The sequence below is a fragment of the Terrapene carolina genome, unplaced genomic scaffold (assembly GCF_002925995.2).
Source record: "Terrapene carolina triunguis isolate 2854851 unplaced genomic scaffold, T_m_triunguis-2.0 Scaffold89, whole genome shotgun sequence".
Classification (NCBI taxonomy): domain Eukaryota; kingdom Metazoa; phylum Chordata; order Testudines; family Emydidae; genus Terrapene; species Terrapene triunguis.
The window spans coordinates 4,092,577-4,106,514 of record NW_020664440.1 but is presented as its reverse complement, the minus strand read 5'-3'; the positions used below and the strand labels follow the sequence as shown (position 1 = coordinate 4,106,514).

Here is a 13,938-nt window from a genome sequence, read left to right as displayed (position 1 = left end):
TTGCTTTTGGAAACGAAAGTATGCCACATGTACCAACTGCTGCCAAGATTTCCACATTAAGCCGTGTTGCTGCAAGCCATTATTTCTATGCAAAAATAAGGCTAGCACTGTGATTTAAAAACAGATCGAATACTGAAAGTGTTATTAAACCATACCACTATTTTGCATGTACCGGTTCCACATCTACCCTTTTCTCAAAACACTTTAGAATGTTTCCGCTTCCACCTCCAATATTTGTGGCATTTTGATTTCTCTTATGTTACAGTGGAGCTATCTCAGAATGTTTTTCTCATAGCACACTGACTCTGATAATTATGATTAAACCCTTCCTGCCTATTCTGTAACAAACACATTTTCCTGTGGCATGAGAACATTTTAGTGAACCCCCCAAAAAATACACTGAAAAACCGTAATCGATTTGTTCACAAATTCAGAACCAGTAAAGGATGTAGAACATACAGCGGCTGGCTGAGGATGATGACCTGAATAACGACAATCCAGTTTTTCAACATGTTCTTCTTTTTCATCACACTCTCCCTCATCGCTGGATAAACGGGATGCTGGCTCAGCTGCAGGCAACGGAGGGTGTGGAGATTCATGGACCGCAAGAGAGTCACTAGGGGCATTTCCGCTGTGCTGGGTTGGACAGCCTGGAGGCCTTGACAAGTAAATACATGTAAAAGGTATTACTGAACAAAGGCTACATTAGTAGGAATTACTTATGCCTGGAATTTTTTGCTTGTATAGAAAGGTGCTTTTTTTTAAACCAGGTTTTCCACGTTTTCCTTTCTGTCGTAATACCAGTATTTCAGAATTCTTTTAACAGTTACGTCTCACAACTCTCCAGGAAAAGGAGGCATCATTATATCCATTTTGCAGATAGGCAAACTGAGACACAGAAAAATTAAAGTGGCTTGTCAAGGCCACTCAGCAACTCAGTAACAGAGCCAGAAATAAAAACAGTAGTCTAGTCCCAACTCCCAGTCCCCAACCACTTCCACCAGCTACTCCCAACCGCTAGATTTTCAGTTGTCCCTTCTTTTTCTCTCCTCCAAAAACTGCTGGGTATTTTAAAAAGCTGGTAACCTACTCATTAAACAAAGGTATCGCCTTCACACCATCCTGACTTACTGCTATTCTGGATCCGGAGGTAAAGCTAAACTGGATGCCTTAAATTAATTTACCGTTGCAACAACTTCTTCATTTTGCATTCACTTCCTTCTCCTCTGTACTCCTAAATCACATTTCTATTTATCCATTGCCACCTTGCTGGAGCACCAACACTGAATAGCTGCTACAGAATGGAGCTTCTGGTTTGCATTTACTCAAGCCAGCATTTACCTCCCTGGGCCACCCATCAGGGCCTCTTGTTAGAAGGGCAGGAGATACAGCTCACCTAAGACTAAGGAAGGCTATGTCTACACTACGGGGCAGTGTAGACATAGTCTAAGATCCAGTGTGGAATTTCTGAGTGAGCAATCATCAGGCACAGAGCAAGAGCCCTCGGTTGCGAATGAATCTGCATTTCCCACGTGGTAGCACTCATTGCCACCAACCATCAAGTCGCTCCCCAGACTAATTTCACACTTGGTGGATAAACAGATTTCACTTACCTTGGAAGACTGGGGGGGTGAGGTTTGGGTTTATTAGGTACTAAAGGCTTTGATTCTGTAGGAATAAGTCCATGAGAATTTTGGTGCAGCTCCTGGGAAGTTTTAGAAGGTGAGGGATGTGGTTCCCTGAGAGGGGGCATCTGCTGATGATGATCCGAATGTCGAAGCAATTCCTTTTCCCTGGTTTTGCTTTTGTGCTCGGCTAATAACAGATCAAATCGTTTTCTTCGACCCTGTACAGCCCTCCGCTGGGTTAAGGAATGTGTCTGCAAATCAAAGCATCAAACATTAATCCAAGGCAATTTGATTTGCGGAAAACAAACACTCAGATATAGAACAATTCTAGAACGGAGGAAATAAAGCAAGGGATGGCTTTTACAAGAAACGTAAAGATGGTCTAATGGGTGTTTATATTCCTATTTGATAAGCCAATAGTAATTAAAGTCAATGCTCTCTGTCAAAGGTCTAATAAGCCTTGAGTTTGAAATTCAAGCCTTTTTCAACGTCTCACTTTCATTACTAATACAAGAATGCTACCTGACCATTCATTTTAAATCATGAAGCACAGCACATGGTCTTCTCTTAAGAGAAAAGTACCAATTTTTTATGTTTATTTGTGGGAATATTGAACATAAGTTGTAAAACATACTTTTAAATAAAGAGTACTAAACTTAACAACCTTGTAAATGTCTTTGCTTTTGCAAACTAATGTGTTCCCGGACACCTACTGTATGGTAATGGATATTAAACCCACAAAGAAACAGCAGAATCAACAATCACAACTCCAACAAAGCAACAACGTTCAGAGGTTAAGGTGATACTATATCAGGTTGTCCCACTCCTGAAAGATCCTCAACACCCAGTGGAGTTAAATACATGTAGCGCAAAATCTACATGCAGTAGGATAGAAGATTGTTTCCCTTGTTTACATGTGCTAAATTCATTCCCAAGGCCTCACTTTCGCACAGTTTGAAGGGCTCAATAGTTTGTATTTATTGTGGAAGTGAACAAGCCTATTTTCCACCTTAGTATTAAGCTCTGATAATATATGAAAACAATATTTTTGAGAGGTAAGTAGAGTGGAAGGAATTTCTATGGGATGCTCTTATTTACTTTAAAGCGTTTAGTTTATTTCCCTACTGTCCAATCCTCTTTTAGAAGCGTGACACTCTTCCTTTGGGAGAACAATAGCTTTGTCCCCTGTGTTGTCAAGGAGGCATTACCTTCAAGTTTTCTTCCTTGTCATTAATATCAGTTCTGTCTACACTGGTTCCGGAGGTGGTTTATTTGTTAGGTGGTCCCTCTTCTGGCAGCACAGCTGCTGTGCCGGAGCATAGCTAAATATTTCAAGATCACACGATTCAGGTCTTTACTTTCTGTAACTTCTCCGGGACAAGTGATCGCTTTTGTTCAAATTGATGTTTAGAGCCTGGGTTCACCAGACTAACTTTTTAAAAGATGTTTTGTGTACAAAGTTGGGCCTACTAGACAGAGACGCTTTAGATAAGGACTTCTGAGAAAAAGAGTTGAAGCAGTATCAAACTACAGTCCCAGGAGGCAGCACCATTTGGGTTGATACAACCACCTTCTAAAATCTGCTTCAGACTTGGTTCTCCTGTGGGAAACATTTTGCTTTGTCTAGGTCCCACATAAAGCAGTGACTATATTTTTAATTTCTTTGTGATTAAAATTAATCTTTATAGCCAAAGAGACATTCCCAAATAAGAACATCTAACAATTTTAAGATGGGTAAAATTACATAAGATGGGTAAAATTGAGGCCTGAAACCTTCTGTCTGATCCCAAATGAAACGTTACATTTTCAAGATTTTTTTTAAGCCCAACTCTGGTTTACAGTGGAAAAATCATCAGACCCTACTTCTAGATGTTAACAGTGACATTATTAATTGTACAAATCCTTAGACTTTTTTAACAGCAATTTTTATACATTAACACAATTTAATTAAAACTTTGGAAAAATATTTTTTCCCCACCAGAACTAAGAATTTTACCAGTCTCCATCACAGTTTTATCAGAGGATATCATTTTCAATGGACATCACTGAAGTTTAGCAGTAAGCTGAATGATGTTCAGTTTTCTGTCATGATGCGCAGAAAATTCAAACTTTACTTCATAAATTTATTCTGAGGAACATGTCCTACCTTGCATGTCAAAGACCTAGTACAGGGTTTCTTGGTTTCCACATCAATGACGCCACAGTATATATCAGGATCAAACTCTCTCTCTAGCAAATACACACAAATATATCATTATTGTAAAACGAGAGATTAAAAAAACATGTTTTGAAAATATTGGTCAGAATTTTAATCATAATATATATATATAACTGAACCTGTTCTCAAGACACATGCATTTAATAATAAATATTAGAAATTGCTGAATTTTAAAAACGTTTTCTTTTTTACTAGTTTCTGACTGGTTGAAACTTAAGCCCCAATCCTGCAGCAGGATCTATACAGACAGACATTTATGACTGGGTAAAGTCTCACAGCAGAATCAAATTCTTCACAGCAAAGGAACATGTATTCATGTAAAAATAACACCAGACTTAAAAGGGCACCATATCAATTTGAATATTGATGTCTGAATTTTTTAATCTAAGATAAGTAACACCCAAAATTACTGTAACTGAAAGATTAGAGAAAACCATTTCCCTACGTTTCAGTTTACTTTGTGTAAGCCATTCAGTTTCCTTTGTACGGGTGGGTCTTTCACACAGCAACAGAAAGACATTTATGGTAATAGGAAAATGTAACTGTAAACCCCCCAACATTAGGGCACTCACAGGCAGGTATAATACCTGAAGCACACTGTCAACTCTTTTTAAAAATTAACTAGATATCAAGTTGATGGTGTCCCTTTAAGAATGAGTCACTTTAAAGGGGAACATTTAAGACCAACCCCAACACGTAACTGGTCAACTTTCTGCACTGTAATTAAAATCTATCGACTACCTGTTTAAAAGAATGGTTTTGGTTATATTTATATCTTCATACACTACTACTACTACTATTATTAATATAGCAAACAATATTTTTTAAATTACCTGACAATCTTTTATGTAAGAATTTCCTATTATTTGTACTATCTTCTGGTTTCTTTTCCAAAAATGGAGGCACAGAGAGAAGACCTTTACCAATCAGTATCTGTCCAGGGGAAGGCAAAGGTGGCTTTGGTATTGAGGGACAATTAAGGCCAGTCTTTATTGAGGAACTCACAGTAGTAGAACAAGTTGGACCAACAGCAGTTTTCAATAGTGCACCATCCATCTTTGGATGAATCTTTTCCACTTTGACAGATGGAGTCATGCTGTAGTTAGTGGGAAATAAAGGAAAAGGCCATTTGCAAATAACTGTAGTACCCTATGGTCATGATTGTCCAAGCTACCGAATACGTCCTCTATTACTCGAATATATTCTGAATTGTTCTATTCACAACAAAAACATAGGTAATAATAATTCTGCCTCTTTCCCCATTTTTAATTTTTAGAAGTTGTTCATTTTATATATTTTTTTTGCTACTTTCTGATGTCCACAATAAGATGAAAGTCAATCCTTTCCTGCTCTCTTTACACTATCTCTTCAGAAATGTTTCTACAGTATCAGCGAGGAACTGAAGCTGTGTGGTTTAGCAACACAGACAAATGTACATTACACAGTTATAGTGTATTGCACAAACAGCTGGGATGGCCCGATTTTGGCAGAAGACCCAGTGAGAGACGCCATGTTCTGATGACAGCAAATTACGGTGCTAGTACAGCAATCAGATATGTGCAGATCAACCCTTATGCCTGTGTGTGAGATACCACACAAGTCTGGATCGGACCATGCATATCAGATGATAGGATCTGGACCTATATTGGAAAGGTCTTCACTGAGAAAGATTCAAGCTGCACCTATGTGGGATTTCTCCTGGAACAATGCTGTTGGTTTGCCTACCCTCTAGACCAGTGGTCTCCAACCTTTTTATGCCCAAGATCACTTTTTGAATTTATGGGCAACCCAAGATCTACCCTTCCCCATCCCCGAGGCCCTGCCCCTTCCCCAAAGACCCGCCCTCCTCACTCCATTCCCCCCTCTCTCCGTCGCTCACTTTCCCCTACCCTCACGCACTTTCACTGGGCTGGGGCGGGGTTTTGGGGTTCAGGAGGGGGTGCAGGCTCAGGGCTGGGGCCAAGCGGTTCGCAGTGTGGGAGAGGGCTCTGGGCTGAGCCTGGGGCAGGGAGTTGGGGTGCAGGAGGGAATGAGGGGTGCAAGATCTGGGAGAAGTTTGGGTGCAGGAGGGGGATCCAGGCTGGGGTAGAGTGTTGGGGTACAGGAAAGGGTACAAGGTGCTGGCTCTGGGAAGGGGGTCAGGGCTTGGGGTGCAGGAGGGGTTTGGGATGCAGGAGGGGGTATGGGGTGTTGGCTCTGGGAGGGGGCTCAAGGCGGGGCTTGGTGCCGGAGGGGGTTTGGGTGCAGAAGGGGATATGGGGTGCTGGCTCTGGGAAGGGGCTCAAGGCTGGGGCTTGGGGTGCAGGAGGGGGCTCAGGGCAATGGGAGCTGCAGGGGCGGTGCTTGCAGGCAGAAGCAGCGGAGACCCCTGATCCCCGCTCCCCCCCAGCCGCTTCCGGGAGCAGCATGGGGCTGGAGCAGGCAGGAAGCCTGCCTTAGCAGCTGGCCCGCTTCACCACCAGAGAGCGCAATTAACTGGGAGATCCTCTAAGATCGACCAGTCCATCGCGATCGACCGGTTGGTGACCACTGCTCTAGACAGATCTCCTCTACAGCCTTTCCAACAGATCGTTGCATTTCATCTTTCATAACCAAACACACAAAATACTTAAAACTGTTACAAATTTTTGCACCAGCTTCTGTGCAAGTGATAACATTGAAATTGATTCTCAAAAGAACATACTCACATTTTATCGTGGGGAACTTTGCTATGTTGTACCGGATGCAGTAACCTATTGTTTCCACCGATCTGCAGCTTGTCTTTGGGTGATTTCAACAACTTGGAATTGGATGATGATGCACTAGTACCTCCACTGGATGAGCGATTGCTCCCACTTCCACTGCTACCTTTGCTCTTTGAAGACAAAGATGAAAAGAGGGAAAATACTGAAGAGGAGGGAGGGGTCAAAGGCGGCTTGCTGGAGGAGCTGTGTCTTCTTTCTGAAAGGAAAACCAGTGTTTGTAAATTTCGGAGTAAACACAGGAACATTTCCAAAGTACCGTACTTCATCATTTGCTCCATTAAAATTGTTCCTTTACTGGTCTGAGGGCGCCCTACCCCACACAAGCGCTATAGGATTCAGCACATCACAACCATGGAGTTCTGAGATCCCTTCAATGCTGCTCCCTAATTAGTCCCTGGAATGGCTTTTAACGTGAGGTTCATTCCTCCACCAACAATGCTTAGCTGAATAAGCTGCCCTTTAAAAAAATACTCCCATGTTCCTCTCAATCAAGGAGCACGAGACTGGGAATCAGATCCAGGTCTCCCACATAGGGAAGCACAGAACTATCCCCTAGCCCAACCAAGCTTAACTCTCACATTTCATCAAGAATTATCAAATGTTTTGTTCTAATGCCTCCTAATAGGGTGAAAGAACTTCCACACTAATCTTTTGCCACTGCCTGCTAACTCTTAGCTCTGGAACACTTCTAGATTTATTCTGTAATTTTCCTGGGAGCAATTCTACTCCCCTTTCATAATCTGCCCAGACCAGTTACGGCAGAATTCTATCTTACAGCATCAGACATCAGTGACTCATTGCATTCATAGGAAAAATAATTATTCAGGTGTGTGCTTTGTTTTTAACCAGGAAAAAGATACCTGAATTGCTGAACAGAGAGCAGGCAGGTTACCATGATGCATATGTCAGGGAAGAAATGACTGAGTTTATGGAGTTACATTTAATAAAAGGATAGCCATGGCATTAACATAAATAAATGTTTAGCTATATTTCATTTCAAATGTATAGCCTGTAGATTTTAAATGTGTGTATGTTATTACAGTTAATCGCTGAGTACCACTGCCTGCATACCTCACAACTTCATGGAATATCCAGTTCCACCTGCATATAACCATGGTAATAAGCCATTCGCTCACCTGATATCTGGGTAACCCAAACTCCTGGTGGTTCCTAGATAACACTTATAGGCAGCTCTCCTGTTTACAGGCATGTCTGTGCCTCCACCAAGCGGCCAAGTGCAGCATATCAGACCACAGAGCTAGGGTGCGTGTGTGGGGCATGGAAGGGCACATACTTGTTGTTAGTAATAATGTTTCTTCTCAGCCGATACTGTTAACATTGCTTAAAGCCACCCATTTGGCTATTCCAATCTCAGAAATGGCCACAGGGCTATGACAAAACCTAATTAAACTGGCAGGAAGCTTGCCCATCAAGTTGCAGTGAGCTCTGTCACCTGTTAGGCACACATAATGATCATGTCCACCACTCCATACATCCTGCATGATGGCCCATCAGGCCCAGGGGAATGTGCAATACTTCGCTGAGGTTCTGCTAATTCAAATCCAGGAAAAAAATTCCTTCCCAGCCCCAAATATATCACTCTGTGACCAATCCGGACACCTAAGTCACAGGTTGAAGCCATCCACAGAAAGTCACCAACCCTGTGCCAATGTAGCCAGCAACAGCACTGCCACCCCCAACTCTCAGCAAGAGTGTCAGGGGAGAAGTAACCATGGAAAAGTGAGTCAACCTCTCCCCACTAGGCAAGAAAGGTAGCGGGAGCGCCAGACTGAGGCCAGCAAACTCTATCCCCATGCATCTGGGAGCAAGAATTTTAAACATGTTCGTCGATGCTGAACTAAAGTATTTATAACAGGTTAGTTATAAATGAACAGGTTAGATCAGGAAACTAGAGTCATGAAATGGGGTCTGTAACTGACTCACTGAGTGACTCTCAACAAGTCCCTTATGCTCTGTACCCGTTTATCTCTCTGCGAAATGGGTATAATACTGACAGCACCTTACAAGGATATTGTCAGGTTTTAAATAATGTTTGTAAAGAGCTTTGAGATCCTCAGATAACATTTTCTACAGAAATATAAAATAATTGCAGTAACTATCACCACTTTTTCTTTAAAATACCTGATTTAAAATGATACAAGAAATCTTCTATGATGTCCAATATTAACCACTTAACATATTTACAAAACTAGACATTGTACAAGAGTTTCAAGCGAAGTGTATTAGCATCTTATAGCCTAGTAAATGGATGTGCTTCTAATATGACAAACTGTTTATTGCCAAATGTCTTTTTATAGCAATGGCAAGAATCCCTGGGTAGCTTTGATAAGTTACTATTTGAAGGCCATTAGTTCAGTGAAGTTTTATGATGCAGCTAGGCTCCATACATAAACCATGACAGAATTGTTGTGTGAATTACTGAGATAAATTAGTCAATATCCCCCAAACTACTGTATATTTAGCAAATTCAAAGTCCAAATGCTTGTCACTGTTAAGAATAGTTTTTGATAATTTCATAGGTCACCAATGTGATCTGTTTTTAACTTAATTCAATTTATTTAAAATAAGAGAAGGGTGTTACTTCATTTAAGTATATTTGGAGAAGAAAAAAGGATTAGGATAAAAACTGAGGTTAAATATTACCTTGCAAGTCATCATTAGTGTTAAACTGTGTAAAATATCAATTATATCAATTAATCCACATGATCTGAATACTTTTTTTTTCTAGTGAGTTTAGTCAGGGCTGTTCAATTAGCCCTGGATTAAGGTTGGATTGAAAGATGGCCAGACTATACTGTTTGTTGTATTGATATCATAGAAGGAAAGCCAGTCTTAGCATAAGTAAGATAATACAAAAAAACCCCCCTTTTAACTGGTGATAATTAAAGACCTGACCGACGGGGTTGAGACTGTTAATCAAATATCAGGGTTACACACCATACGGAACAGAACCAAGTTGTGATAAATGTTTTTAAAACAATGACCTGAATCAGAGTGTTTTCTTTTGTGCAAACCCTGAAAACGTTTGTCCCTTCATGGGGATATCTTGATTTTGCAGACTAGATATTTATACTAATATGCAGGTTCTTCACTAACTCAGCGGCACTGGGATATTCCCAGCATCCACAATAACTTCAAACTCTAGACTGCATCCACACTTGGAATTTTAGGGAATTTCCACAGCATTGCTCTAGCACCAACAGAGCTTCTCAGCAAATGGTGAGCCCTAGAGTAGGCCAACCACCAACATTTTTACCACTGTCCATTAAAATGAGCTACGCTAGCGCTGTACATACAGTTGAACAAATCCCCAGCCAGCTACAACAAGTGAGGATCTAGCTTCCTGTATAGAGCCAAGGGCCTAATAACCAGAAGAAGAACTCTTCTTTGCCTTGATGCCTACGAAAACACCTGACAACAGTTAGGCTGCTGCAGCTTGGAGGCCACAGCCTACCATGGTGACTAATGTTGTCCTACTTTACTCCCCCACTGGTCTATATCCATCCATTGTCTCTCGTCTGACACTCACACTGTAAACTCTTTGGGGCAGGGCCGGTTTTTTTGTTTTCTATTTGTACAATGGGGCTAGGTATATGACTCCGGGTCCTAGGGACTGCGATGATAACGATGATAAAATAATAATAGACTTGTTCGAGCATGAAGATTGGCAACTTTTTTTCAAAGTAGGGACAGTATTTAGGGAGAAGGGCAACTAGAGAGTTCAACATAAAAATGGAGGTTTTCTAAGATATGTTTCAAGTACCAATAGAAATGCTTATTTTAGAAATTTAGGATAGCAATGCAATCTTTATCCTGCATATCACAGAGAAATCTGGTGTAGATGCTATGACAATAGTGTAGTGTATATAACGTACTAGTAATTACAGTAGGAACAGGTTTTGAAAAATGTACTCACCAACAATGATGGAGAGAAAGGGATGCTAAGGTAATATATTAGTTTCTGTAGATTATAATCTTTCATTTTTTAAAAAAAATTAAGTTTCTGGCCTTTATGATCACACAGAAAACCATCCAAATGTAGTTATCTAATTACAGTGTCTTCCTGAGTCTGCAAGTTTAAGTGGGGGAAGGAAGCGTGTGTGAAATTAACAAGATTCTGGTCACTATCACTGTTCAGAACTCTGTGAACAGCTGCAATAGCAAGCAGTGAAGTTATTCGTGGGGTAGTAGGACCCACTTGAGAGCAGTGTCACTGTGAACCACATGGATCAAGCTTTTGTGTAATTATAGGTCGTCATTTGAAACGTTTTTCTTATGGTGGGTGGAGACATAACAGAGGCATTCTGCTTGTGTTGTTTGTTGCAAGGAGTTGTTGTGAGCTGGTAATGCTAGCTGTTGCTTGTATTTAATGTCGGTTGTATGCTGAAAGACTTGGCAACAGGCAAAATGAATAGGACTCTCTGGCAAAAAATTAATTTGGGGTATTAATTAATACATTTAATTAATACCCCAAATTTAGGTACCTAAATAAGCAGCCTGATTTTCAAAAGTCCTAAGCACTTAGTAGTTCCTGCTGACTTTGAGAGCTAGTGGGTACTCTCACACCTCTGAACTCCTTCTATTTTTGCAAAATCTTTTTCAACAGAGCATGATCAAAACGATATGCCAACACATCAACATCATGGGGCAGAGAGATAACAGTCCCGCTTTATGGGACTTATCCATCATAAGAATGACACCACTAGTAAGAATGACACCTACAATACTCGCATCCCCTTCGACCCAAGGAACCCCAAACCAACCAGTGAATATACAAACAAAATCTGAAATAAATCAACCTACAATCAAATAATTGGTGCTCAGATACTAACTATAGCGATGGGTGGCAGTATAAACCGTATGAGAGATATAAAGTTTTGGTTTAGTTATATCTGGAATATTGTATTTGCGTTTGGGTTGTTCAGCATCAGGAAGAAATTGACCTAATGCTGCCAACTCTCACGATTTTCTTGTGTCTGGTGATATTCTTAAAGACTTAGCATCTGCAGTCACGAGCATCTTTTTCCCCCCAGTCCTCAAAATCCTTGAGCAGAGCTTGAAAACTTTAATCCTAAAGGATTAAACATCAGAAAACAAATAAAAAGAACTGCATATTTTCATTTTGATTATTAAGCCAATCTCAGGTTTCGAACACTTAGGGATGGCAATACTGTGAAAAAAGGAATGGGTTCAGATAACACAAACAAAAAATGATGAAGGAGCAAGCGTGTTTATTGCACGTTTTACTTTTGCCTTTTCCCCCGGTTCACAGCTTATGAATACAGAAACAGCTTATGAATTTCTTCAATCTTTCCAATACTATTCACCAAATAACGTTGGCTAATTATTTCCAATCTGTAGATTGTATCCATGCAGTTCACCAAAAATATTCAGTACTCGTTTTAGCTCTTTTGAGTAGTTTTAGTTAGACTTAGCACACACTTCTGTCCTGAGACTGGAAGAGTGTAATTCAGAATCAAGCTTCCAGTGAGAATACTCATTTATTAATTCAAAAATTTGTTGTTAATATTCTCCAATATATTCTTAAAATTAGCTATGTCTGTTTATATTCCTGTCAGCAAACTCATTTTCTCAAAAGAACCAAAAAGGAGCATTAAGACAGTCAAAATGCTCTACTTACGAGGAACGATTAGAAGAACCAAATATGCATTACTTGGTTAAACTATAAGGAGGAGACGGGAAGAGACATGACAACGGTCTACAAACTAACACCAATGCTGGAAAGGAATTAAGGACACAAGTAGGAGTAATGAGATGAAATTAAAGGCAAATTTAGGTGAAATATCAGGAAAAGATCTGGAGATGAAAGGTCTTTTAGGCTGGGAAACTATCTCCCAAAGGAAGTGGTACAAGCTCTACTTATAACTAAACTCCAGAAAATATACAGTAGGGGAACAATCCTGCCTTGGCAAGGTCGTCTCTAATTTCTATGGCCAATACTGAGACTGGTACTGACAATCAGGAGACAGATGCAGTTTGTCACAGATGCACAACCATCACTGGAATGTGGTGGCATTTGCGGGCAGAAGTGAGGTGCAAAAGGGGTCAGTGAATTTATAAAATAAGATTTGAATTTTAAGTCATCTTTAAATTAAAACCTGAGCACCAGTATGTTAGTCAGGATGATTTATTTTTCCACGTATTGTAATACATTAAAAGATTTGTGAGAAATAATGCAGAACACAACAAAACATTTTCAGAAGAATAACTGTAAAAGTTTGTATGTACGAAGTGTTTACCTAATTTAGCAACATTGAATGTATTGTATTGTATTGCATTGCGGAGTTGTGGAAAAATTACAGACTGTGGAGATTACATATAGTATTTTGTTCTGATCTCCATCTCAAAGAGCCTTACTTGAACAGTTTTGGTATATTAATATATATTCACAACATGAAAAAACAAACAAACAAACAAACCGAGCTTGTTTTAGGCTTTCTTCTCCTCCTGTTGCAGATGCTGCATCTGTTCTGGTTTGGGTATATGAGTCAGGAAAATGCCCATCAAACATTAAATGAGAACCTCTTACACTATAGTGTGTCCATGACATGTGTTATAAAATATTAAAACAGTAAAAGTAACTAATAGTGTAATGCTGGAATACTCGGAAACGTGGACTCAATTTCTTTTATGGTGGTACATTATCAATCAAATAAAAAGAGGTCTTTTCCCCTCAACTATTTCCAAGCCTTTGATCTCTAATTTTGGGTAATCTGCTCCTCCCTGTTTGCTGTTGAATGATTTACCAGAGGTGGGGATACTATTACTACCGGTAGTTTGGGAAGATACGAATGGGAACCAACAGCTGCACTGTTCAATCACATTATTCTGCCCGCACACTTAATGATAGTATGTCTCAATCTTGGTGTTAAGTTCACATTTTCAAGTGCGATTTGTTTAAGCTGTGTCATGTAAAAACTAGTTTAAGGAATACAGCAGCTCTTCCTTGTGTGAGAAAGTTAATACTCTTCTCCAAACTCAACCTTCATTTTAAAGTACGGCTATGGTGAGACGAATTTAGTATCAGTTTGATAGTGTCCTTTAATGGAATGATTACCATACAAACTTACTGAACAATCGAGAAGATTTGGCATACTATGCTAAACATATGACATTGCTGGATGCTGCTTAATCATCTGCCAATATATTACAGTTCCCATTTGTCATGATCTATTACTCAGTCTAAAAATATTTTAAAATAATTATGTTCAGGTGTTTTACAGTTTCTATAACATCCTTGTTTCCTTCACTTCACATCATTCTTCCCAAATCAAAAAACCTATACTTTAATAATATCTGATGTGTC

At 39.8% G+C, this 13,938-nt stretch overlaps 1 protein-coding gene across 3 annotated transcripts in view; it reads right to left on the bottom strand.

Moving 5' to 3' along the window:
- ATXN7 (ataxin 7) overlaps positions 1 to 13,938 on the bottom strand; it is a 101,017-nt gene that overhangs the window by 10,073 nt on the left and 77,006 nt on the right. For all 3 annotated transcript variants that reach the window (XM_026650401.1, XM_026650402.1, XM_024192705.1), the window contains 5 exons: positions 6,534 to 6,786; positions 4,680 to 4,942; positions 3,775 to 3,857; positions 1,614 to 1,879; positions 460 to 658 (listed from right to left, as the gene is read on the bottom strand). In XM_026650401.1, the coding sequence (XP_026506186.1) occupies positions 460 to 658; positions 1,614 to 1,879; positions 3,775 to 3,857; positions 4,680 to 4,942; positions 6,534 to 6,786 (1,064 nt within the window). The remainder of the gene's footprint in view (positions 1 to 459; positions 659 to 1,613; positions 1,880 to 3,774; positions 3,858 to 4,679; positions 4,943 to 6,533; positions 6,787 to 13,938) is intronic.